Source organism: Bos taurus, chromosome 10 (assembly GCF_002263795.3).
Source record: "Bos taurus isolate L1 Dominette 01449 registration number 42190680 breed Hereford chromosome 10, ARS-UCD2.0, whole genome shotgun sequence".
Classification (NCBI taxonomy): domain Eukaryota; kingdom Metazoa; phylum Chordata; class Mammalia; order Artiodactyla; family Bovidae; genus Bos; species Bos taurus.
Window position 1 is genome coordinate 12,764,609 of NC_037337.1, and position 27,351 is coordinate 12,791,959.

Consider the following 27,351-nt stretch of genomic DNA (forward strand, 5'->3'; position numbering starts at 1 on the left):
TAAGTTTTTACAAAATTCTTTAAGAGGAGAGACTAGATAGTGAATTGAAAATGAATAAAGTAACTTTGAATTTTTACCAAGTGTAGAGTTAATGTTGCCTTGGGCATGATTGGATCTTGGGAGAATTCCAGGAAACCTTAAGCAGTATTAGAAAATGAATTTTATGGCATTTCAACAAGTATCTTCATTCTAAACAGTATCTCAGGAGACGGACTGTCTCAAGAAACATTAAGTTTTTAAATATTATGACAATTTAGGGCTCAAGGCAGTTGAGAAGTATTTTGCTTTTGGACCTAGCTTTTCATTTACTTAACTTTGAATTTCTAAAAACCTGTTTTATTGTCCTGAAAAGTCACTTAGCCATCTTGACTTTATTTAAACTTGTATGTCGTCATTCTGAAAATGCTACTTATGATTTCTGTCCAGTAGTAGTAATTATTCAGTATGGGTGAATTTCTTTAGCCGTTACATTGAGAAGACTAAATTCTAATTCTCAGAAGGGGTGCCAGTTGGTGACTTAGGCCAAAGGGTTCTGCAGGTAGACAAGAATCTTAAAGAGTTGGGATTGCCCATTAAAGCTAGTCATGTTTATTTCGTCATTGGGGAAATAGACATCCTAATATTTGTCAGTGATTTGTACTTAACAGAATGCAAATGCTCTCAGTGGTTTGAGCTATTGTGATCATCTCTTCTATCTAGAAAAAGAAAAGCTCTATTATTCAGATAGTTTTGGCCAACATCGGAGCAGAATGATTCAAAGGTTAGGTGGATAATTTAGAACTTAATTTCAACCTGTTAAATTTCAATTTCTGGAGTTTTGGTTTTTTTTTTAAGGAAAAAAATGAAGACTGTATATTTGATGTCTCACAAACATCATAAGCCTGAGAAAAAAATTCAAAATACGAATTTTGCATGAGGACTGTGCATAAGGATATCTATTCCCTGTGTGGAAAAAAAGATGAACAAAACCTGTGCAAGGACCCTCTTTCACCGTTACATTTAGTGGGTTAGCATAGTCCAACTAGTGCCCCAAACCTGCTTTCTCTTCTCCTGTTTGGGTCAGTGCGGGAGCTGCCTTCCTTCCTGGGATTTGGCAGGTCAGCTTTTCCTCTCATCTGTACAATATGCCAAATTAACTGGAGTTGTCATTCTAATGTCTTAAATTGTAGGAGGCTGATGGTAACAATGAACTAATACAAAATGCTAATGTCATTCAGTTCAGTTCAGTTCAGTCACACAGTCGTGTCCAACTCTTTGTGAACCCATGAGCCACAGCACACCAGGCCTCCCTGTCCATCACCACCTCCTGGAATCCACCCAAACCTATGTCCATTGAGTCGGTGATGCCACCTAACCATCTCATCCTCTCTCGTCCCCTTCCCCTCCTGCCCTCAATCTTTCCCAGCATCAGTGTCTTTTCAAATGAGTCAGCTCTTCGCATGAGGTGGCCAAAGTATTGGAGTCTCAGCCTCAGCATCAGTCCTTCCAGTGAACACCTAGGACTGATCTCCTTTAGGATGGACTGGTTGGATCTCCTTGCAGTCCAAGGGACTCTCAAGAGTCTTCCCCAACACCACAGTTCAAAAGCATCAATTCTTCGGCACTCAGCTTTCTTTATAGTCCAACTCTCACATCCATACATGACTACTGGAAAAACCACAGTCTTGACTACCATTTAAGTAAAGGAGACCATCAGGATTAGACTGAGAGAGAATTTTTATTGAAGTATCCATTTTCCTAAAAACCGAATTGGATAGAGAAAGAATATTTGAAAGGAAGTTGATACTAGGCATAAAATTAGAAAGTATGTTAAATCTGAGGTAAAAGGTTGAACATGGTAGGTATAATAGAGTGGGTGACAAAGCTTGGATATTAGCCACAGGTCTTCTAGTCATGTGTCTCTGAGCCTCACTTTCTCCAGGGGACTGGATTAGATCCTTTTGGAGGTGTATCCTAGCTTTAATTCAGTAATCCTATGAATGTACCCGTTTTTCAGGTACTAGAGCCAAATTACTATACATTCTAACTAAAATTTAATAGCTAAGTTAAAGTCAGGTGTACACTTTGCAAGATGTTTCTGGTCTTACAATAACTTGATTAAAATCCTATCTTTATTTCCATGTTAATGCCATTAAATAAGACGAAAGCTTTCAGAACATTTGCAGAATGACTGTTTCAACAATATGCATCAAAGTACCATATGTATTATGGGGAGAGAAACACTTGAGGGGCTGCTTTGTCAACTGTGAACTGAGAATTGCTTGTTTTTTGGGCTTTTACTGTTAAAATTCCGCTGGCTTTTAATATATACTTTGAAATATATTTGTGTTTGGGAGAGAGAACCTTTAAAAACTTTTGTGTTTAATTTTTTTAATTATTATTATCTCTAAGAAGAATCTAGTAAGGTAGATGAGTTCCTGGACTGAATCCAATAGAAGCAATGATTAAATCCAAGTGTATAGGTTTGTGTATTCACACACATGATATAAATGGCATTATTTGGCTATTAGTTAAGTAATGTAATTATTAGTAGTCTCCACATTGGAATTGAATTATTTAACATAATTGAGCATAGAATTGATAGGTCCTGGCACAGATGTCATGTGTATTGGCTGTTAACTACTCTATTATTAGTACCAGTGATGGTGGTGAAAATACCCAACAGGATTCCTTTCCTGTGTTTGAGTCAATGTAACTTAACTTTGCCTCAGACCACAAAATCTCAGACCATGTTATCCCCATCCAAATGAGCAAGATTACTGCTTTCAGCACTCATTCCCAAGGCTCTGCAGGGCTATCTACTAGGCTAAACAGCGCCCTTGGAGGAAAGCTAGAAGGAAGGAAATACATAGTCACCACCCTACTGAATCATCATGGCCCTCTATTTATCCCTGCTATATTGTAAGATCCACAAAAGTAGGGAAGGTGCTTTGTTCATACTGATACTCCTAATGTTTATCTCTCCTACAACCCTGTGTTGAAACAATAAAGAAGGAGCATGGGAAAGAGTGAAGGGCCAAATCCTAGGGTTCATTCTAGTTTAGCTTGGGAGCTGTAGTCTGAGAATTACCATTTAGATTAAGCATCTTTAAAAAATTTTATATAAAATTACCACATAAATAATATATAGTAATTGTTACATTGTGCTCAGTCTGATTCTTTGTGCTCCCATGGATGGTAGCCCACCAGGCTCCTCTGTCCAAGGGATTTCCCAGGCAAGAACACTGAAGTGGGTTGCCATTTCCTTCACCAGGGGATCTTCCCAATCCAGGGATTGTACCCGCATTCCCTGTATTGGCGGGAGGATTCTATACCACTGAGCCACCTGGGAAGCCCTAATAATTATTATATGCAAGTATAAATAATAGTATGATGAATCCTTTATGTATCTATCATCCACCCGTTCTGAGATTTTCCATCTTCTGTTGCCATATACAGATGAATTGGGCCTCTTCTGTCTCTCCTCTGGCTTCATGAGTGGCTAGTAGCATCATTCTAGAATCTTCTGTATTGAATGCACAGCTTGTAGTGATTAAGTACACAACCTGCTGCCTTTATCATTTATTGCTATCATTTATGGTATTCGGTGGTATTCTGAGTCTTAAAGTCATAGACTTAAAACACTATTATTCTTAGTAAATACCTTTTTTAGCCTTACAACTATTGATTATGTATTATGTTTCACTTAGATGCCAAAGCCCCAGCCTCCCTGTTCTGAGGATTGTCTGTTATATCTTTTCTGAATGAGTCTTAATCTCTAAATTGCAAAAATACGTTATTTTTGGTTCAGTTCAGTTCAGTCACTCAGTCGTATCTGACTCTTTGCCACCCCTCTATAAATCACAGCACGCCACGCCTCCCTGTCCATCACCAACTCCCGGAGTTCACTCAAACATGTCCGTCGAGTCGGTGATGCCATCCAGCCATCTCATCCTCTGTCGTCCTCTTCTCCTCCTGCCCCCAATCCCTCCCAGCATCACAGTCTTTTCCAATGAGTCAACTCTTCGCATGAGGTGGCCAAAGAACTGGAGTTTCAGCTTTAGCATCAGTCCTTCCAAAGAAATCCCAGGGCTGATCTCCTTCGGAATGGACTGGTTGGATCTCCTTGCAGTCCCAGGGACTCTCAAGAGTCTTCTCCTACACCACAGTTCAAAAGCATCAATTCTTCGGCGCTCAGCCTTCTTCACAGTCCAACTCTCACATCCATACATGACCACAGGAGAAACCATAGCCTTGACTAGACAAACCTTTGTTGGCAAAGTAATATCTCTGCTTTTGAATATGCTATCTAGGTTGGTCATAACTTTTCTTCCAAAGAGTAAGTGTCTTTTAATTTCATGGCTGCAGTCACCATCTGCAGTGATTTTGGAGCCCCCAAAAATAAAGTCTGACACTGTTTCCACTGTTTCCCCATCTATTTCCCATGAAGTGATGGGACCAGATGCCATGATCTTCGTTTTCTGAATGTTGAGCTTTAAGCCAACTTTTTCACTGTCCACTTTCACCTTCATCAAGAGGCTTTTTAGTTCCTCTTCACTTTCTGCCATAAGAGTGGTGTCATCTGCATATCTGAAGTTATTGATATTTCTCCCAGCAATCTTGATTCCAGCTTCTGCTTCTTCCAGACCAGCATTTCTCATGATGTACTCTGCATATACGTTAAATAAGCAGGGTGACAATATACAGCCTTGACGTACTCCTTTTCCTGTTTGGAACCAGTCTGTTGTTCCATGTCCAGTTCTAACTGTTGCTTCCTGACCTGCATACAAATTTCTCAAGAGACAGGTCAGGTGGTCTGGTATTCCTATCTCTTGAAGAATTTTCCACAGTTTATTGTGATCCACACAGTCAAAGGCTTTGGCATAGTCAATAAAGCAGAAGTAGATGTTTTTCTGGAACTCTCTTGCTTTTTTGATGATCCAGCGGATGTTGGCAATTTGATCTCTGGTTGCTCTGCCTTTTCTAAAGCTTGAACATCTGGAACTTCATGGTTCAAGTATTGCTGAAGCCTGGCTTGGATAACTTTGAGCATTACTTTACTAGCGTGTGAGATGAGTGCAATTGTGTGGTAGTTTGAGCATTCTTTGGCATTGCCTTTCTTTGGGATTGGATAGGCATTTTATTAAGTTGACTTGACTACCACATTAAGCCTTGTGAACTGACAAGTTGAAAGGCTTTAGTTTGACTTAAGTATGAGGAGTACATATAAAACTTTGAAATGAAAATATAAGGGAGAAATTTTAAACATACACCATTGAATGCATTCAGTAAGCTATTTTTAGCATCTGTATTTTATTACAAAATTAATTCTGCTTCTTCTTTACCAGTTAGGTCACAAGCATATGTTTTAAAAGATCCTAAAACAGATGCACCCAGCGTACTATAGTGGGTGATAACTTCTATTGGCAGACAGCTATTCATTACACTTATACAAATTATGTGGCCATTACACTTCCCTTTATTCCTTTCCATAGAAGTACCTTTGTGCCTCTGGAGCTGAGCACAAGTTGTAATACTTGTCTTTGAGTCCACATATTTGTGAAAGCAGAGAAGTTCTGTATTTGAGTATACTCATGTGTGTGCAGTTCTTCAACAGTTTTGGGGCATGAATGTGTTGTTCCCATTCATTACTTTAAAGGGAGAGACTGTCTTCTTATAACTTTGATAGAACCGTTTCACTTTTATTTTCAAACCCTTATCAGGATGATTTTCACTTTTCTGGCTCTCTAGAGTGACCACACAAAATGTAGGTTAGTTGTACCTTTAAACCTAAGGTGTAGATTATAGACACATTTTCAGTGTGCAGCACAACAGTAGGCATTCTTGTTAAATTAGTTTGAGAAATCCACTTTATTTTGTACAAGGTATGATCCCTTTGCACAGTGAACAAATATATTACAAATCTGGATTGTTTAAAAAAGTATTGCCATTTCATAGTTGCATTATGCTATTGTACAATAATTGTGTTGTTCTTATTCATTTGAATTGTATGCACATCACTGAGTCAAAACTTAATTTCTATAAAGTAATTGCACAGATTTTTCCAAGTTGCCAATCTAATGTACAGGGCACGTGTTTAGGTTGACCATGAACCTATTTGTGACAGTGCTAGACAGAAGTTCCTAGTAGTTGCTCTCTCAGATTGAAATGTCTTTTATCCATAACTCTTAGTTATGTGAAGGTTGCTATTGTCACAATAGATTAGTCACACCCTCTGCCTTTCCCTTCTCCATTGTATTGCCTGATTTGAGTTGTATTACATTTCTTTGAAAATCATAGAATGCTAGAGCTAGGGTTGTTAGAGCTCCCTTACCTTTCTCTGCTTCTCCCTTTTTTTTTTTTAAATACATGGGGAAAAAAGGAACCCAGAGAGGGCAAGTTACACTAATCTTGACCCAGTGCTTTTGCAATTTACCATGTCACCTCTTGCTGAATTCTGCCCAGAAGATACTCAGCAAAAAAGAGGTGAAACTTGAAACTTGAGTGATGCTGCTTGTTTGCTGTTTGCCAGGCAGTAGTTACTGTACACGCAGGGTGAGGGAAGAAGGTAAAACTGGGATTGAGACCAAGTTCCTCTTTGTTGATCTGACTTCACCATGCTTGTAGATCCTTACTTGACAAGATACTTGAGCACTTGTTGCCCTGAAATACTGAGGTAAGTCTCTTATCTATATTTCTACATATGTATGAGAAACATTTCCTTGGGCCTACAAAGTAATTTTCTAGTATTTATATTTTAATAAGGCTTTTTGGAAAGTAAATCTGCTGTTGCTGATCACTTGCTCCCATGCACACATGCAGCATTCAAGTAAGTGTTATATTTCCCCTAACAGTAAAATCTGTTTACGCCTTGAGTGAAGTGGGGGAGGGAGGATTTACTCATTTATTTTCTTGCTTTTGCTGGTTATTGCCCAAACTAATGGGTTCCATGGCAGACTTCCAGTGTGTGTCAAGGGCTGCAGAACTCCCACATTTCCTGTAGCAGCTGTTCCAGCTTTGCAGTCATTTACAGTCACTTGGTTCCTCTTCTGTATACCTGTTTGGAAGTATTTTTTATGGCCTGGACTGTTAATCAGGGAATGGAGTGGTATCGGGGTGTCCGTTGGTTTTCTCAGTTTGCCCTTTGGGTGTTCAATTCTTGTGAGGAGGTTCTCCTTAGGGTTTGGGAGTGGTGGCTTTTTGACCCATCTGAGCTCTAGTTTATATTCATTAAAGTAGAACATATAGATACACCAAATACTGGAATCGGGGGCATTAAGCTCTTGTAATACATTTTTGGCCATCTCAGTAGATGGTGCTTGGAAGGTGGAAGTAGTTCATATACTTAAGTTTTTACATCATGTCACAGCAATTTGTTACAGTCCATTCTTTAATCATTTCATTTAGTTCCATCAAAAAGCATAATGCACTTTAACAACTTAAACTTCCCATATCCACTTTTAGGAAGTGGATTTCTACTTCCTGAAAGTGGGAGTCTAATCTCTTCTACAGTTTTAGGTTCCATACTACATCAAGCTCAAGATTTATGAAGAAATGCTTGAAAGCATGTACTTTTCTGAGTCAAGGAATGCCAACCAAAATAAATTCGGGAGGCCAAATAATCATTTGTAGGGATATTTAATTCTTACCAGTCTATGACTGCTTGCTGAAAGGCATCATCTCAGAGTTTTATTTCATATGAAATGACTCAGGAATTGGATGGCTAAGGAGATACAACAAGGCCGGGATCGGCCTGCAGTGTTCTTGAACTTTGAATTGGCAAGATTTGGTAAAGCTGGCTTAGAAATCATTGTTTGACTGAAAGAGGCTGCTGTGCTCTGGAAACTTTTTTCTTCTACTCCTACCAGGGGCAGAAGAGGGAGAGTTAATTTGTATTTCTTAAAGTTTTATTAAAAAAAAAAAATTGAAGTTGTCAGCATTAGACTATATATTAAACTCTGTAAGCTTGGCTGTTATAATTTGTTTGACCTGACATACATGTACAGGTGCTTTAGGATTGATGTTAACACAGTTTGTGTCTATGTATTAATTATCTTCGGCAATAAAGCAGATAATTGAGGGTAACAGGAACTAAAGATACATATACATTTCAGGTGCCTCCAAGTAATCCCCTCACCTCCCCAGTTCCCTTTCCTCTTAGGAAAGTTGGTAAAACCTATTCTACATGCTTTCTAAGCATCATGTTTCAGATTATATATATATATATAGATAGATAAATATATATATATATATTTAGCTGATGTTGATGAGTAGCTGTATCTTAAATGTTTTAAAAGATCATGTCATCCAGAGCATTTGGGGTTGGAGGTGAGTGGGTGGGAAATTTTGGTTTTGAGAACAGACTTTTTGAACAATTAATCCAGTCCCTTGGAAGCTCTTCTTTAGTTCCAGGTGTTATAACTAATACGCAGCTGGAGTCAGTCTGTACCATTATTTCAAGTCAAGGGATTGTCTTCTTTCAGAGAGTCAGAGAATATTCAGCAGAGCACATTGCAAGAGAGAGGCTTATCCCTCTTAAGACTGCTTGTCCTGGGATGGCCCACTGGCAGGGCTCTGTCTTACTGGGAGGAGGTCATAATGACCAGGAATATGGCTGTTCCTAGGTAGGTCGTATGGATTCTGGATATAGCTGGAGTTACAACCGCGGCCTTCTTGGACCACACTGACTGTGGGCTCTAAGGAATATAGTGAAAAATGAGTTCAGAGAACAGATTAGCTTTAGTTGCCTCGTTGGGCGGGGGAAAAGAATTCTATTTAACTTGGTGGGGAGAGAAACCAAGGACTCAGGATAAGTGTATGAGGGTTAGGACTGAGGCTTGTTAAAGACATTGAAAATCTAAGTGAGTGTGTTGTCAGAATCCCAAGCTCTGGTCAAAACCAAGGGACCTAAGAAGATCCTAGCGGTAGGAGTCTTATCAGTGAACCCAGGGACATGGGTTCAACTGGGAGAAAGTAGAACAAGATAATTTCAAAACTTGCAAACTGTCTGTTCTGATTGTTTTCTGTTTTAAACAGGAATTTGTGTCAACAGTCAGTTGAGGAGTGTGTGTGTGTGTGTGTGTATGTATGTATATCGGCTCTCCAGCTCCCCACCCCCAGTCAGTATTTCTGCTTCATACTTAGTGTTTTTTAAAAAGCAGAGTTGGCACAAGAATTTGATTTCTTGTATGAGAGTGGATAGAGGTCCTGTGAAAGACAGCTCACTTTGAATTCCTTAAAAAAACAACAAAAGAAGGGGATGTTTTCAAAACGGGGACTGGAGAGGGCTGATTTTACTTCGGATGCTGCACTAGTGCCCTGCTGTCACTAAGTTACTTATTTGAGACACCTACCAACTTCATATATATTTTTATTAGATGTCGACAAGGATGGCACATCTGTGTACGGAGACCCCCTGTGCACAGGCGACTTCATTTCTTCATAGCTGCTTTCTGGAAGCTTGCAGGTGAGGATGGGTGGGTCCTTAATTGTGGCATAAGGGTTTTCACTGCTATTCAAGGAACAAGTGCTAGAACTGCACACGGATTCTTTCATGTAATCTGCAAGGCAAGAGAAATTTCTTAGGACAAACAAGGACATACGCTTAAATACCAAAAGCAGAGTACAGTTTATGTGCTGTCAGACTTGTGAAGTTGTAAATGCCTATGACAGTCTAAGATTCATTTACTAACTACGTTGAGAAATGCTTTCTGAGGTAAGCAGAGTTCTTTTTTTTTAAAGAAACATGTTTTGGGGGGGATAAGAACTTTTTTGTTTTAGTAGTCAGGCAGAGCATCAGAAAGGGATTAATTCAAGATGTTCATAATGTGCTTTCACATCTGTTGTTTAATTTTTACAAAATCCTGCCAGGATAGTTGACTGTTTGCCTTTTAGAGGATGGTGGCCCAGGGAGCTGAAGTGACTTGGCTGAGGTCACATGGCACATGCATGGCAGTGCCAGTACTTGAATCCAGGCCTCGGGACTCCTCGGCTTGTGTGTTTTCTGTGACATCATTTTTCTGAATTCTTTTTGACGACCAAGCTTAGGTTCGGCAGTAGGTGTGTGATTCGGCACAGGTGTCAGCAGTTTGGCAACCTTTAGCCAGCCCACGGGTAGTACCCGTGCTCTCGCGAAGCTCATGATGAGAGGCAGGGCAGGTTGAAGTGTAACAGGTTTAAAAAGTACCTTGGTTTCAAGTGAGGCTTTGGAAAGTTCCTGTTTTCTAGCAAGCCTGCAGTATATCTTGTGGGGTCACTTACTCCTGTTCTTGTGAATGCTCACTGAAGTCTAATTTTGCAGAATCTTTTTCTGATCCCGGGAGAACTCAACGTTGCTTCTCCTAGCGTCTCTCAGGTGTGTCATCCCTAAGACTTCCGAGTATATTAGGGTATGAAAGGTTGCAAACTAATTTCCAAATATGAAGCAAGGTAACTGTAGCTCCCTGGAGGAAGAAGGTTTTCTTTGTCACTGGGAGTCACAAGGAAAGGGGAACCCTTCCTTCAGTCTCTCTGCCGTTTTCCCTTTTGGGGGAAAATTACTGCCTCCTGTTGATTGTTTCAAATGTGGCAGAATTTGCCCAGAAAAAGCAGAAGACTCTAATCCGGCAGCTCTGGCCCTCCTTCTAGGCTCTGCCAGCCAGGGGGCTCTAGAAATAAGCACTGAGTTGCAGGGACTTTAGTCAAGAGTGATCTTAGAAGTCTAAATTTCTTTTAAGTGGTAGCAGATGGTGAAATTTCTCTCTTTCTCAGCTCTAAATTTCTATAAGTGGTAGCAGATGGTAAAATTTTCAGATGCTCTTTCCCTAGAACCACCATAGATTACATTTTGGGCCGCTCTTTATCTGTGCCTTCTGCCTCCAACTTGTGAAATTAATAAAAATGTAAAGAAGTGGAAGTGGTCATGTAATTCAGGAGGTGACTGGAGGTCCCTCCAGGGAGAGCAGGGCACTCCACGTGGCTGCAGTGGCCGACATGTGTGCCGCCGCAGGAGTCTGCTCCCACAACAGGGAACTGGTTGGAGGGGATTTGTTTTTTTTGTTGGGATTCCCTGGTGGCTTAGCTGGTAAAGAATCTGCCTGCAATGCAGGGGACTTAGGTTTGACCCCTGGGTCAGGAAGATCCCCTGGAGAGGAGAATGGCTATCCACTCCAGTATTCTTCCCTGGAGAGTCCCATGGACAGAGGAGCCTGGTGGGCTATAGTCCATCGGTTCACAGAGTCAAATGCGACTAACACTTCTTTGTTAGTGAAGGGTTATTTATGTTTGTTTTAACAATTAACGTTTCCTCAATCTTGTACAAAACTGCATTCACCTATTAGTTCCTTCTAGCGTAGGCACAGCAGTAATTATTATTTCCCCTTCCGCTTTACTGCTTATGAGGAAATTGAGGTTTGAATAGGGAAGTGACTTCCCCAGGGTCCCACACTGCTCGTCGGTATTAAAGTAAGCTCCAGAACCAGGCTTGGAGCACGTTGTGTCACAACTTAGCCCACAAGCAGAGAGAGAGAGATGTGAGCCTTGTGTCCTCTCTAGCCTAGAACCCTAGAGACAAGAAAATATTTTTTAAAAGTTATTTTTGGCTGCCCTTGGTCTTCGTTGCTACCCCCAGGCTTTTTCTCTAGTGTGGCAAGTGGAGGCAACTCTTGGTTGTGGTGCGCCAGCTGCTCACTGTGGTGGCTTTTCTTGTTGTGGAGCACGGGCTCTAGGCGAGCTGGCTTCAGCAGTTGTGACGCCCGGGCTCTAGTGCAAAGACTCAGTAGTTGTGGTACCCAGGCTTAGTTGCTCCCGGCAGGTGGGATCTTTCTGGACCAGGGGTCCAATTCATGCCCCTGCATTAGCAGGCTGATTCTTAACCCCTGGACCACTAGGGAAGTCCCGAGAAAACGTCCTCGCTAGATAGCAGTCCCAGCCAGCCCTAGCAGAGACTGAAGGGAGCCTGGATTGGCCTAACTGCTGGCGAGGTGCTCATGGGGGGAAGGTGGCTGTGGGTCCTTGGTCATGACCTACCTGAGCCACATTAAATTGCTTCTAGTGAATACTTTGTTCCTTAGTATAAGTGGATTGGGGTTAATTTAGTCCAAGAACCCCAGCTGGCGAGCTGTTCCCACTTGAGGTTCCCAGCCAAGTAGTAAGGCTTTATGACTCAGCTGCTCACATGGAAGCTGAGGCCTTCCAGTGTTGCTTCAAGAAGGGCTGCTGCCTGAGTGGGAAGTCCTACATCTCGCCCCTCCTCCCCATGCAGGAACATCCTTTTGCTTTGATTGGCACCTGACTCAGTTACATATTTTCTAAAATTGGATGATTAATGATAGCTCGCTTTATAGCACACATTGCTGGGCTCCGCTCACTCCAGTTAGATCATTTGATTCTTGTTACATCTGTGCAGGGGGCCCAGGCAGTAAGGACTAGTATTACTACTTTAGAAATGAGGAAACTAAAGCTCATGAAGTTTGCCTAATGTTAGTAAGTTAGGACAACCCCTACCTTCTCTGATACCCAATCAAGATGTTTTCCCCTCACATTTTGTTACCCTGTCTATGGGCTTCTCTGGTGGCTCAGATGGTAAAGAATCTTCCTGCAATTTGGGAGACTGGGGCTCACTTCCTGGGTCAAGAGGATCCCCTGGAGAAGGGAATGCCTGCTCACTCCAGTATTCTTGCTCTGAGAATTCCAAGGACAGAGGAGCCTGGTGGGCTGCAGTCCAGGGGGTCACAGAAGAGTTGGACCTGACTTAGCTACAACCACCTCCTCTCTTATATCCTAACTGCAAACTGTATCTAAAGATACAGTTCACCCTCAACAAGGAAGGTGTTTTATCTATGGGGCCCAGTTCTGCTGAGAAACCCAAGCTGTAGGCTTTTTGTGGACATCCCATGACCAATTCTTATAGCATTGGGAAAGCCTTGACACTCTAGCTCCTTGCCTAACAGAGATTCAGCCAACCAGTAGTGCTTCTCTTGTATCCACTAGAAAAGTTGGCTGCTTTCAAGTTTGGGGAAATAAAGAGTTTGCTCTGTAGCAGGGGATGCACCTAACTGGATAAAAGAGAAGCTGGGTTTTGTGGGAATAGGGGCTAGCTTCAGGGAGCAGCTGTATCATCCGTAAAGGGGCCAGAGGTAAAGACAGAATGATGGAGAAGAGTGTGTGCGCATGCGCGTGTGTGTTTTGAGGTGGTGTTGGGAGGGTGTTGAAATATAGAATAATCTGGATTCTACTTCTGAGGACTGGAAGGAGGGGAAGGGCAAGGCCAGCTGGAAAACTATACTTCAGGAAGCTCTTCCTCTCTCCAGATGAGTCATCTACCTGCCTGCCCTGAGGGAGGGCGGGGCAAGGGGAAGAATAACCAGCTGCTATAGGACACTTCCTCATCTTTTTATAGCCCCACTTCTGTGCCAGTGTCTGCACTTTGGGCGTGTTGCAAAGAAAAGGGAAGCTTCAAGCAAGGCTACCCAAGCTCTTCAAGGCCTGTAATTAGCATCAAGCCTGCAGATGTAGCCCTGTAATGCCCTGGCACTGCTACTCACATAGTTCCTACCTCTCCCAAATCACGTACAGCCACATATCAGAGGCAGAAGGGGTCTCTGAAATGAGCTGGTTGAAACATCTTCATCTTATAATGGAAGCAGCAAATCGAGAGAGGGGAAATGACTTTCCAAGGCCACCTTGTGAGTAGGATTTGAACTTAACACTAGCCTTTGTTGTTCAGTCACTAAGTTGTGTCCGACTCTTTGCAACGCCATGGACTATAGCCCACATGGAATTTCCCAGGCAAAAACACGGGAGTGGGTTGCCATTTCTTTCTCCAGGGGATTTCTTGATCCAGGGATCCAACCTGGTCTCCTGGTTTGGCGAGCAGATTCTTTAACATTGATTCAACAGGGAAACCCAACCCCAGCCTTTAGGTTCACATTATCATCTAGTTAAGGCCAATATTTCACTGTTGCTGAAAACCCAGGCACCAAATACCCATCTCTCTTCTTCTCAGCCTACTCATATTAGGAGGCTGCACTGCCTTTTCTCTTCCTGGGCCCTGACTTCTCACCTTTCTCTTGATTGAGAGAGAAGGACTGGGGAGAGGAGTTGGGGAGATCTCAGGGCCAGAAGGAGAACTAGAGGGAGGGGAAAAAACTGGCTGAAAACAATTTTCAGGATGTCAGTGGGCTCCTGACGAGCTTGGAAGCCACGGTTACTGCAAGGAGACACCTGGAGGTTGCATTAGCAAGGGCATACAGGTGGGGAAAGCGGCAGCAGCAGCAGGACCCAGGATTTCAGGAGAAGGGTGATGGAGACCGGTGGGGAGGATTTCTTCTGTAGCACTTTGAAATGCATGACAGAAAAGTGTTGTCATGAAGCAGTTTGTTGGGGAATAATTGTGCTGAGGGTCAGGAAGAGGAAGGAGAGATGGAAAGGTGTTTAGAGAGAAAATGGGGTTAGCAGTATGAGTGGTCTCATGCAACCTCCTGGGTGACAGTGAGGGGAGGTCTTCAGGAAGTAGCGGGAGAGAGGGAGCATTGACTGAATTACGTTAAGATTTAGCATGTCAGAGCTGGAAAGGGCTTTAGAGACCCTGTCCTAATAGAGGAAGAAACCAAGACCCAGAAAACAGCACCGTGATCTAATCGGTGCTACACAGCAAGAACCAAGAGTAGAATTCTTTCTTTTCTTTTTCTTTTAATTTTTTGTCTGAGTTCTGGGGCTTGCAGAATCTTCATTCCTCAACTAGGGATTGAGCGTGGCCTCTGGCAGTGAAAGCGCCAAGTCCTAACCACTGGACTGTCAGGGAATTCCCCCCACAGAACCCAAATCTTTTAACTCCCAGATCAGGTCTCTTTCCCACTGAGTTCAGAGAACACTAATACTCTTAACCCCGATAACCACTGATTTGGTCTGGCCCAGTAGTTTTAGGTAACAATTGCACTCCTGGTACATAACTTGTTTATTGAATGTTTTTTGGGGGACATCGAGTTGGTGGGGTTTATTCCATGTCCTTGATACGCGTAAAGCTCTGACCTGTGATTTTGTTTTCTTGTGGTTTCTGGTGTGTGGATCCCTAATACCTTTTGGTACATTTGCCTATATAGTCCTCTTTTCTCTCCAATTTAGAGGATCAGATTTATAGGGTGGTGAAACAAAACCTGGCCGCTAGCCTGCTCGGCCTCCCCTGCACTCAGACTCGGATGATCCCACAAAACAGGAGTGCATGGCGCCAAGGCTGGGACACTGCTGTCCTTAACTGCATTTCGCGTTCGTGGCTGTGAGGGACAGCCCTTACCACAGTGTGCAGGACACACAGTGCGTTGGGAAGTGTGTGCTCATGTGCTGCGCTGTCTGGGCCTGTCTGGGTTCGTTCAGGCTTGAGTCATGGGTATTCTCAGAGCTGTCAAGGGCCCGTAGAGAGGTTTGTCCAGTCCCCATGCCTCTTGAAGAAACTGAGGTCCAAGATCACGGTGATGAAACAGTATAGTTGTCTTTTCTTTTGTTTAGCTTCATCTACTGTGATGGTGCTCGCTTTCATTCGGGTGGTTTAAGTCAAAAAAAAAAAAAAGCCAGAATGATGCTCCCAAGGGGGTAGGGTTCTTTGGCTGACCAGGAGCCTATGGGTGGCCTCCTGTCCTCAGATAGTTCTCTTGGGCAGGGCACATACATGTTCTGGTGGAGACTTGTTCTTCCTGCTCTGTTGTTCAGAACACAGTGCTCACCGCCACCCGCCCCTAGCACACCCTACTTCTAGTAACCACCCCACAAAGGGCTGTATATGACCAGCTCTCCTTGGTTAGGAAATAGTTGTGTCTTAGGTATGTCTTAGGCTAAATCTGATGAGAAATCTGAGTCAGTCTAGACCAGTGGTTTCTAAGTGTTCGGTGATCTGCTACGTAAGGATACCCTGAGGCACTCAGCACTCTTGATCTATTGCATCAGAATCTTGGGGACGCAGGGTGTGGGCATCTATATTTTTAACAAGCTTTCCAGGTGATTCTGGTACACAGGTAGATTTAGGATATCCACTGGGATCATTGCTGTAAGTCTTATCACCTTCAGTTTGGCTGAGTTGCTTTTTTTTAAATTCAATTTGGCTATGCAAGGTCTTAGTTGTGGCAAGTGGGGTCTGCTTCCCCTACCAGGGATAGAACCCAGGCCCCCTGCATTGGGAGCATAGTCTTAGGCACTGGATCACCAGGGAAGTCCCTGGCTGAGATTCTTGAATAGATTTCAGAGACAAAGGGACAACTCTGTTACATCAGTATAATCCTGTACAATATGCAAAAACTCTTCCAATTTGTGATTTTTATTGCATAATCAGGGTAACCTTGTTAGACCGTAGGACAAGCATACTTATCTCAACGTTGTAATTGAGGAAACTGGGCCTTGGAGAGGTTTGTCATAGTTAATAAGTGACATAATTTCAAAGCCGCCTATTTCATACATTCTTTCATTTTAAACCTAGGCCCCAAGCCTGGGAAAGGACCTGACCTTTCATCTGTGGCTTCACCTGTATACTTCTTAGAGGGATGATCTGACTTGCAGTTCTCGCGTGCTGGGGATTAGTCCTAGCTTCCCTGCTCTATGGGACAGAGACCTTGTAAAGGTGGGGCATCGTACAATAGTAACTCTAGGTGTCATTTTCATTCCTTGCACCCCAGAAAGCCAGCAGGTGCAGGGTGGCATTCCTCGCCAGCGCAATGACAGGAGGCCTCTGGGGCAAGTAGATAGACTTTATTTCAGATTTCATAATCAATTGAACTCATACTAATTGGTAGGATAATGACGTTCTGCATTTCCGAAGACATTTAGTTGGCATCTATAAAAAATCCCACAAGCATTTCCTAAGCAGGTTCAACTGAAATCAAAAGATGAAATCATTATTATTATGATTGCTCCTCCTGGGCAGAGCTACCCAGCCGTCCCAGGTTTGTGGTCTTTAACTTTTTTGGGGGAATGAGGGGAAGAAATGCATAGTTTTGTCTCTGGTAGAAACCCTGGCGATTTCAGATTTGCATTCTTTATCTTTCTTAGCCTTCCTAATGGTACATCATGATTAGATACTCTACCTTTGAAGCCTTTGTCCATAACGTATGTGTTCTGACGTCTGTCCGTTCCACAAGCACCTGCATAAAAATAGAAAAAGGAAAGAAAAATAGAGAGGTGAATGAGGTTTACTTAGACTACATGTATTCTTTTTTTTTCCTGTTCTCTCCTACCCAGAAAATAGTTCTTTAGTGCTAGAAAATTACTCGGGGTTTAATCTCCTCTAAATCATCTTGACCATACGAGAGTTCTTTAAAAAGCTCCTATGTGTAAGTGGTGAGCTCTGTCACCCCCTGCATATTTAGCACTACTGCTCTGTAATCTCTTTGAGGGGAATGTCTTCTGGAGGCGATCACAGGCAGTTCTGATGCCACCTACAGTCACCAAGTGAAGTTCCAGGTTCCAAGAGTGTAGGATAGGGAATGAGTCAGGACCAGTTCTCAGCTTGGGGGAAGGGTGTATGACATTCCAAATCCCATTTCTGTTGGATTTTGGAATGAGGGTGAAGACTTTCTCACCTCATAGCTCTAGTCTTGCCTGTCGCTCCCCTTGTGGGTCTGATGCTCGATTGAGGGGAGCCAGAGGGAGGTGGACAGGCAGCTGAGGTTGGTTAGTCCTCTCTACAGGTTATACAGTCACTCCCAGCCAGTCAGCTCTTTTAGTCGCCTGTCCCCACTTTTTTGGGTGGACTATTTGCACATAATTGAGAGTTGTCTTTGAACAACATTTCCAGTGTTTTTCAATCCCAAGCATTTCTTTTTTCCCTTTTGGCTACTACAGTTTATCCTAGGCTCCCACAATGCATGGTCCTCAGCACCAGCCAGAGGTAGGAAGGACGTGAAACTTCAGGGACCAAGCTCAGGTTCTTCGCTGCTGGTGATCCCAGAAAAGAAACTATATGATACTTTGAATTTGGACAGTAATGACTTGAGCTCACAGTCAAAGCCATTTTTCCCCCCCAGCTTTTAACTGAGGCTGCAGTATTAGACAAGGGAGCAAGTGCTTACTAAAATACAGTTAGACTCCACTCAACTCTCTCCAGTGTCTGACACCAAAGACCAACACATGGCTGTTCCGATACCTCCTCATGCCGCCTCCATATAGAGTTCCCTGGTGGAATTTGCAGAAGCCTACTCCTATCTCCCTGCCTTCCACACGGTACTGAGAGCAGAGCAGGTCCAAGTTTTCTCAAGTTCGCTATTCTTCTAAAGGACCTATAGGTACCTGTGCCCTTCAGAAATAGGACTGCGACAATCTGAACCCCTGGCATCTTTATCCTGGGACCAGGGCTTCCTTTGCCCTCCCTGAGGGATGGAGGCTAGGCTATTAAAAAGTTAACCCCCTTTTTATAGAACAGAATACAGACTCAAAGAAAGGCAGTGACTTGGCTGAGACCACACCAAGTGAGAAGTTGAGCTCCACGTAGAACCCAGATGTCCTGAAGTACACCCTCCCGTTGTTTACCAGCCTACCTCAGTATAAGCCAGAAAATGACGTGTGGTGGCTTTGGCTGTAGTGATTGAGAGAGAGAGATGGGCTGAGCCCAGAGGATGCTTCCAAGTGGAAAGGGGTGCAGGGTGGTGATTGTGTGTGTGTATGTTGCAGGGGCTGGGGGTGGGGATTGTATTCTGTGGGATTATTGAATGTCCTGAGCACTGCTCCAGGAGCTGACAGCCGGGAGCACAGCCTCCTGGGTATAAGCCCAGGGTTTCTGAAGCCCATAACTACTTACTGATGAGTTCAGTAACTGAGTTCAGTCTGAACTGATGAGTTCAGACCTTTGCTCTTTTTACTGTCCCTGGACCCAGAGACCTGCAGGGGTTGCTAGAGCTGCATTTCAGTTGAGCTCTAGAAACCAGCTAGAGCCTGAATTTAGGCCCCACGGGTGTTCAGGGTGCCCTCAGGGGCAGGGGCACTTTGTTGGGGGCCCACATTCTCTATTTGTTCATTGGACCTACTTCTGTAACTCCTACCCCACCTCCTCCCACAGTAGGGACTGACTTTCAGTCTCCTTTTTGCATCTTTCCCAAGCTATCAGGTTTGAGCCTAAATATATGGGCCCAGAGGATGTTGGTTGACACGTCCGGCCTCAACCTCTCTAGATCTAGATCCCTACTGGACCACCTGCCCTTTGACCTAGGAGTGCTTGGTCTGGGCTCTCCCTCTGGGGGACTTTGGGCTTTTTGGCCAGTCTACTGTCTGTCATCCACACCCATGGGCCCAAAGATGTAGCCATCCCCAAGTCATTTCTCAGTGGTTTTGGGTTGTATTCCGTGGTCTGCAAGGAGTGTGGTTACGCTTTGTTCCCTCCACGTAAAACCAGTTGCAGTTTGTACGTATCCACTGAGCATGATAGCAGGAATGACTGAGGAATGCAGACGGGTTTCCTTCTTCCCATGGGGAACTAGGCTTGTCGGAGGGAAGGGGCTCAACAGGGAGAGTTCTGGGTCCATGGGGTGGGTGAAAGGATAGGAAGGGGATTTGGGGTAGGTGTGGGTCTGGTCTTATAGGATGGCCTCAGGGGTCCAGGGGATAGAGGGTATAGGGCTGGGAGTCTAACCTGGCGAGTGTAGCTCAGCGGGGCGGCTGAGGTGTCTAAGTTCAATGTAGAAGTCTTCGGGCGGGTACCTGGCCTCCAGGGCACTGATCTGGAAATGGGAGTCTAGTGAGAGGAATGACAGGGAGCAGCCATTATTCCCAGGGCCCTGGTATGGCAGGGGAGGGGTGCGTAACACAGGGGTGGGAGGGGGGACAAGAGGCAGGGTGCAGCAGGTTGAAGGGAATTAAGGCTTCTGTGAAGCATCCGAGGGAGCCTAGAGCCAGTGGGGCCAGGGGGGTTTGCTAGAGCTGAGGCCAAATGGCCTTGCTGCCTCTCACCCCCATCCCTCACCCCACCCCCCACAGAAATTGGTGTCACCAGGGCAGTGGGGCAGAGGGAAGAAGTCCTTGAATGGGGCACCTTGGTAGCAGGGCCTGGCTCAGGCAGGGGGTCCCTTTCCCAGATGGTAAGAGCATCTTTTGCCTCCAACCTGAATCCCCACACCTGGACCCGAGCTTTCTCCCTTGTGGTCCTGGGTCACAGCCACCCTCACCTACCCCCTAGTAGGAATGAAAGGGGCCCTGGGCCTCATCTGCTTATGAGAACTGAAGTAGGGGCTTGGGTTTCCTCCCCACACCCCTTTTTCCTGGGGGAAATCATGCTTAAGATTTATCTACTAACTCTCCCTTGGAGCTGGGACAGGGCCCCTGTCAATGTGGGAGAAGGAGAAGACGGCGGGGCCTGAAGGCCAGGGACCAGACTCAAACCACTACTGACCTAACACGTTCACATAGCTGTAGGGGGTCCAGCCTGCCGTGTCTCTGTCAAGGGACTTGTTACTGAGCTGTTTGGAAAGCAGGAGAACGAGTTAATATCTAGTGCCGTTGAGATGCCCCTGCCCAGCCTTTGCTTTTGCCCACCCTCGTGTGCCACCCCTGTGATGACCCTGACCCACCTAGGTGCCAGGTCGTTGGGGGGATGGACGAGGTAGGTGTTCCATGACAGGCCACCGTGGTGTGGCTGGGCCCAGTGGGAGCCGAGCATATCTAAGCTGTCTGGCTGAAGCTGTAGGGCTTCCAGGCCCCGGGACAAAGGGGAGCCGAGAACTGACCTGAGCCAAGCTGGCCCTGGCGGGGGAGGCAGGTCAGCTGGGTGGGGCTGAGCTGTGGGAGGCAGTGTTGGCAGTGTCTCGGCTGCAGCATGGCCCTCTAGCAGAGGGGGCGGCGCTGAGGCTGCCTCCAGCATCAGCGTCCCCTCTGCCGCCTGATCCAAGCTGAGAGCGTCTCCCTTTCATGTGAGCAGGGGAAGGCGTCGGGATAGGGTGTCCCTATGGTACTCCTCTTCCTGCACTCACACCTGCCCTTCATAGGAGGCAAGGATCGTTGTTCTCATTTCACAGATGGGGACCTGAGTCCTGCTCGTGGGCCCTATGCATGGTCACACACAGAAGAGCTGGGTCTACACCTCAGGTCTCAGCTCCTGGACCCATGTCCTTTCCACGTCATCACAGCTGCTTGCCCCTGCTACACATCTGCTAGGCTGAGGGTTCTTGACTACACAGAACCACTTTGGGGCCCTAGGGTGAAGTGAGCCAGAGGATCACCAAGTGGGCTGCACTGCAGTAACTCTACCCCCTGACTTAGTGAAAGAGGGTGACTGGTACTTCGCTGTTAGAATGAGACCAGGAATGACAGGGACACAGGGACTTGGCCTCTCATCCCTGGCATCCTTTGCCTTGCGTCTACTGTAGCCTTGATAATGTGGCTCTTGTTAATCAAGGGCCTCCTACTGGGAAACTTCTGGATTCCTTTCCCTTGGCTCCTCAGATAGGCCTAAAGCTGTGAAGCTGGGTTGGAGCTGATGGTCACAGGCTTTGCACGTGGACCTCAAGGTCCCTTGCATGCAGCACTCCCATTCCATAGGAGAACTGAAGTTGAGAGCCCTGAAGAGTGACCTTTGGGTGCTGGCTTGACAGTAATAGCTCTTGGGGCTGTACGGGGTCTGTGCTGTTGTTGCTGCGGGGGTTCAGGATGCATTCCTACCAGATCTGTGGTCTGTGGATGTTTTCTGTGGGGCAGAGGGGGAGAAATGATCCCTACAGCTCTAAGGCCTGGAGGATGAAAACTGTGCTCCTGTACATGTTTCTGACCCAGAGGTGGGTACAGAGGTACGAGACGCCAGGAATCCTGGGACTGTACCAATCCCCCCGCCCCCAACCTCCCCGTGAGCCATGCTGTGTATGTCTGCATGCGTGCAGCGTGACCTTGTGGTCTCTGGGGGCTGTTTCTCATTTCTGAACCTCTCTGCCCATTATAGGTCCTGGCATACTGGGAGCAGGGGTTAGCACATGTGTGTGCTGAGACGTCCCTGCCTGAGGGCCTGTGACTTACGTAAAAGGACGTCTTGCCATCAGCCAGCGCTGTGTTGGAAGCGGTGAGGGAGGGCCCTGTCCAGGGTGGTACACACCTGACCCTGAAGTCCTGCCCGACTCTGTCAGCGGGCACGCTGGCTGTGGCTGATGTTTCCGTGTCCCGTGTGGTGGTTCTGATAGCAACATATGTTGTGGGTGTGTACTGATAACATGTAGTGTGTCCAGATACAAGGATATCAGGTGGCACCTGAGTACTGGTAGTACTCTGTGCGCTTGTGGCACACGTGGTGTTGGTAACATACTGCAGTGATGAGTGGTGGGGTGTTTTCATTATATGTGTTAACATGAGGCAAAAGTAGTCACGTGGTTGTGTGTGACAAGGCTGTGTGTGATTACATGATGATCACATGCCTTGGCACACAGGGTGTGGGGTGTGTGCTTCACTGAGTGGTGCTGTGGTTGGTTACATGTGATGTGTGCTGGTTGCATGGCCCGTGTTGGCTCCATAGAGCCTGCTGGCTTCCTCCTACACGCTTTACATAGAGTGTACACGTGGGCTCACAGGGCTCCGTTTATTGTATTGGCAGTTGGTTCCGTGCAGACCCTAGGTAGGGTAGTGGTGGTGCAGTTTCTTCCCCGGGCAGAGGGGAGGGCTCAGTGGGAAGACAGTGGATGGGGACTGGGGAGAGTCAGGGGCCCGGTACCTTGGTGGGGCTGTTCCTGTCCAGAGTGCTGGCCTGGCTGGTGGCAGGCCCCCCGCACGCCAGTGCGTGGTAGCTCGAATTGGAAAAGCACTGGGCGTGGCTGCTACTTTGAGACAAATCTGGGAAGAGAACAAGGTGCCACATACCATCATACCCCTGCCCCTGGCACGAGACACCCCTAAGCTAATGCTTGGTGTGGCCACCTTGAGAGCGCTCTGCAAAGTCAGGCAGCCAAGTCCCCCATCCCCCGAGCTTCCTGGCATCTACTGTTCCCCTTGGCAGCCTGTAGAGCCTGACTTGCCCCTTTGCTTGTGTTGGCCCTGCTTGCAACATGCCAGTGTGGGCGGTGGTACCAGCATGAGAAGTGTTAGTTTGACAGCCTCAGTATCCTTGAGTCACTGTGTAGGGCTGAGCTGACCCTCCCCTGCCTCCTCTGGGGTCAGATCCCAGGAGTGAGGCTGTAAAGAGAACCCCACTCCTGGCCTTGCCCTCCTGCAGATTCCAGGACCTCCACACTGGGCTGGGGAATTCCAGTGGGATGGTCTGGGAAAACCCAGCCAATCTTGCTTATTATGGTCAGAGAAGAAAATCCCCAAATACATAAGCTTTGGGACTTCATCAGAGGATCTCAGCTTTGGCTGAAACCCAGGGCGGCACGCAGGCCAGCAGCTCTCTCAGGCAGGGTCTGTGCCCGGGCCTGGGATGTGCCGTGCGTAGCACAGAGCTGGGCAAATGGTAGGCCGCACTTAGCAGGAATGGCGTGTCAGCAGGCTGACGTGATCTCTGGGCTTTCTAAGGCAGCCATGAGCCGTGGAGCCAGCTGTGGAGAGCTGGCATCCTGTGCCCACCTCCGACAGGCCTACCCTCCTGTGGCTCAGGGCTGGGGGCAAAGTTAGGGCATTTTTACCTCTTCAGTTTATTGAAATATGAAGCAAAAAGCTGTTTCTATTTCTAAGGCAGCAGTCTAGGGTTAGGGGAGAGGAAGGGTTGGCCCAAGAGCCCCATCCCCACCTCTTGGACTCCCAGATCGAATGCCTGCTGGCATTGGTACCGGATTTGTGAACAGGCTGGGTTCCCGCAGACCTGGCTCGAGGGACATTGCCCACGCTTTCAGCACTGTCCCGTCTCACTGCACAGATCAGGCCCTCCTAACTCTGGGAACTGGGAGGGAGGGGTGCTCTGAGGCCTTCTTCTCCAAGGAAGCAAAAATGAGACAGGGCTTGGACGGTGGGCCCCAAGGCTGGTTTCCTGAGGTGATGCAGACATCAGGCTGGGGAGAGGGTCCCCTGCAGCATTTAGGAAAGTTACTGCTTTGTGTGGGTGTTCTGCGACTGAAGCCCAGTGAGAAGGGGAAGCTCTGGAGAAATGAAAGAAGGCTGCTAACCATAGATGTTGAGAGTGGGCTCCAAGGAAGTGGCACTCCCTGGGAGCCCTGTCTACCTAAGTTAGCTCCTGCTGCTCGCCGCCACACTCTCTTTCTAGGGGAGTCTGAGCAGCCAGCCCTGCAGGCACCACCACCCACCTGCAGCAATAAACCCGGGGTCCCCAAGAATATCGCGTGGTTCCTGCTAGGTTGTGTGTATGTTGTGGGGGGGTGGCAGCAGGAGGTGCTGGGGGCATAGTCTGACCTGAGAGGGAGTAGTCAGTGCTGGTCATCCTCATGGCGGGCGTGTAGGAGACGCGGGGAGCCAGGTCCCGGCCCTTCTGTTTTTGCCGCCGCCGGCGCCAGGCAAACAGTCCCAGCAGCACCACGATGAGGAACAACAGGAGGACGATCCCCGTGACGGCACCCACTGAGTGCCGCTCTGCACCCAGCGCTGGGCTGATCTTGGTGTAGGGGTTCAGCTCCTCCATCATGAGGGCAGCTGCGGACAGAGGCGGAGCTGAGCCGGAGGCAGGCCTGCTTCCTCTCAGGCCACCTCAGCCTGGGGCTAGGCTCGTCAAATGTCGGGAGACCCTGGTTCAGGTCTTGGCCCTCAATCCCTTCAGCATCATGAGTTTGGCGTTGTGTTCAGCTGTCTACCCAAGTGGAGTCCCACCCAGGGTCATGACAAGGAGCAAATGTGATTATAGATGGGAAACAAATCACAGGTGTTTAGTGAGTATTTTACTTTGTTCTAAAACTGAGTTACAGATAATAACCCATTTGCTCTTCCTAGTATTCCTCAAAGGGATGTTTATAAGTCCTATAAGAAATAAAGACTATTCCCCTTTCACAAATGAGGAAACTGAGTCACTGAAAGGTTAGGTAACTTACTCGAGATCACACAGCCAGTAACTGGTAGAGTTGGGTTTCTCAGGAGTCAGGAAAAGCTGGATTCAGCCCCTCTCCCTGTTTACCAGCTGTGTGACTCTGAGTCCTCGGTCTGCCCATTTGTAACATGGGGACAGTAATCCCACTGTGAGCACTGATCACAGACTGGCAATGAAAGCTGTGAGTGCTGAACCAGTGTGCTCAGGATTGCTGCTCCTAAAGTATCACCCCTCTCAGAGATATGTGTGCGGGCTGGCCCCCATCCCCCATCAGAGTGCAGCAGAAATGTCTTTTGCCCCTTTCCTGTACTGTGGATGCTAGTGTGCCACTTCTCATCCCTGTGTCCTCGAACCAACAGCAGAAACCATTCATCCAGTGCTCACTCACAAGCTAGGCACCATACTGAGTCCTTTACTCACATAATCTCAACTTGGTCGTTAGAACTACACTCTGCGGTCTTGTCTGACCATAGACCTGGAGCCGAGGATGAGCCCTTTTGGGCTCCTTGGGTCTCAGCATAACCCTGTGTCTTTCCACTTTTCGTGGGGATAACAGACCCCCCAGCAAAAGGAAGTGACCTGCCCAAGCACTCCTGGTGGGTCATGGCAGGACCAGAATCTGGCAGTGCTTCCGGCTCGTTCATCTCACCTTTCCACAGCACTAGCTGCGGTTACCCTTCCTTGGCTTGCAAGACTTGTCAAGGATGAGCAGAGGGAAGCAGCGCCCGAGAGGCTGCCTGCTCCATCAGCCTCTCCGGTGCCTGAGTACCCCTCCCCAGCCCACCCCATTCTACTCCCAGGCTCTTCCCAGATGTGAACGAAAGGGAGTCACAAAGGGTTCTCATGCAATTCAGTCATTCCTGCTGGAATCTCCCCAGAGCCTCCCTCCATGGAACCCTTTCCTAGTCCCTGGGAACTCTGCCATCTGTGCCTTACCTTGGTCACACCGGATCCCTTTGAATCCAGAGCTGCAATAACAGGTGCCAGTGACGTGGTCACAGGTGGCATTGTTCATGCATTCGCATAGCTGCTGACACCCATAGCCAAAGGTTCCTGGGGCGCATCCTGTGAAGCATGAAGTGGAGGTGGCAGAGACCTGCGATGTGCTTACTCTCCACCCTGCCCATCCCACATGTGGGCGGCGGTAATGATTCTGCCTCACAGAGTAAGCCAGGTAAGTGGCTCAGACAGTAAAGAACCTGCCTGCAAGGCAGGAGACCTGGGTTTGATCCTTCGGTTGGGAAGATCCTCTGGAGAAGGGAATGGCTACCCACTCCAGTATTCTTGCCTGCAGAATTCCATGGACAGAGGAGCCTGGTGGGCTAAAGTCCATGGAGTTGCAAAGAGTCAGACACAACTGAGCTGTTAACATTTTCACTTCCATGGAGTAAAGCCTCTGTAGTGCCTGATGTGTTCTGGTTTGCTACTTGGGGCAAGACGACACCTATAACCCTGTGGGGGGGATGCCCACCCCTACCTCCTCACCTGGTCCATATTTACACAGCACCCTCCAGTGTCAGGCCCCAAGCTGGGTGCCACAGGGGTTTCAAAGAGGAATCAAACAAGGTCTGCTTTGCTTTCTCTCATTAAGCTCCTTCCCCCAGTAAAGCCTCTGCTGCTGCTTAGTCGCTTCAGTCGTGTCCGACTCTGCGACCCCATAGACGGTAGCCCACCAGGCTCCCCCTCCATGGGATTCTCCAGGCAAGAACACTGGAGTGGGTAGTAAAGCCTCTGCTCTGCCTCAACTTGCCCATCCCCACCCCAATTGGAGGAAAAAACTTCAAACACCAATGTAGGCCCACCCTTCAGGTTTTCTCCTTGGGAGCTGCTCCCAAAGTCAAGAGAACAGAGGGTGCAGGGCCCTGAGGGGTGGACCGTGAAGGGGCAGGCTTCCCCAGCAGGAGGCCGCGGCCCCGCATCGACACCTGGGCTCAGGGCTCAGGACAGCTTACTCTGCTCACAGTGTTCCCCGGTAAAGCCTGTGCGGCAGGTGCACTTGCCGCTGATGTGGTCACAGCTGGCGCCGTTCTGACACTGGCACACACGCCCGCAGTCCTTCCCATAAAACGCTGCTGGGCAGCCTGGAGAGAAACAGGGTGGGGATCTGCATTGGGACCAAACTCGTCTCATCTCCCTTCTCTCTTTGAGCACGGGGTGAAGACCAGTGAGACCCTGCACCGAGCCACTCCACGCTCAACCCTCACGCTGAAGCGGGTGGGGAGTCCTTTGGACAAAGGTGCCCTGGAACCAGAGGCCAGGCTGGTGTCTCTCTGCTGCACAGCCACAGGCTGCTCTTCCCCACTCAGGGCCCCCTGTCCAGGGAGTGGCTGGTCTTGGTGATTGCTGGGGTACCTAATGGCCCTGACCTTCCAGGATTGGGCCCCATCAATCCCCTGAAGCCAGCCACCCTCTCCAGCCAATCCCAGGGGTGGAGGGTGAAGTGGTTAGCTCACAGCCAGGCACCTATCTCCTCCCTCCCT

At 47.1% G+C, this 27,351-nt stretch overlaps 1 protein-coding gene across 9 annotated transcripts in view; it reads right to left on the bottom strand.

Moving 5' to 3' along the window:
- Positions 1-5,831: 5,831 nt before the first annotated feature.
- The window catches only part of MEGF11 (multiple EGF like domains 11), a 393,564-nt gene continuing 372,044 nt past the window's right edge, over positions 5,832-27,351 (bottom strand). For 2 of the 9 annotated variants that reach the window (XM_024997910.2, XM_024997909.2), the window contains 8 exons: positions 26,824-26,952; positions 25,808-25,936; positions 24,247-24,483; positions 22,619-22,737; positions 20,321-20,387; positions 19,565-19,666; positions 17,028-17,084; positions 5,832-9,539 (listed from right to left, as the gene is read on the bottom strand). In XM_024997910.2, coding sequence (XP_024853678.1) covers positions 9,316-9,539; positions 17,028-17,084; positions 19,565-19,666; positions 20,321-20,387; positions 22,619-22,737; positions 24,247-24,483; positions 25,808-25,936; positions 26,824-26,952 — 1,064 coding nt within the window. In that variant the 3' untranslated portion in view covers positions 5,832-9,315. Of the gene's footprint in view, positions 9,540-15,911; positions 16,817-17,027; positions 17,085-19,564; positions 19,667-20,320; positions 20,388-22,618; positions 22,738-24,246; positions 24,484-25,807; positions 25,937-26,823; positions 26,953-27,351 lie in introns of those variants that run through there. The other 7 variants (XM_059890764.1, XM_024997911.2, XM_015473054.3 and 4 more) reach the window with 6 other exon arrangements.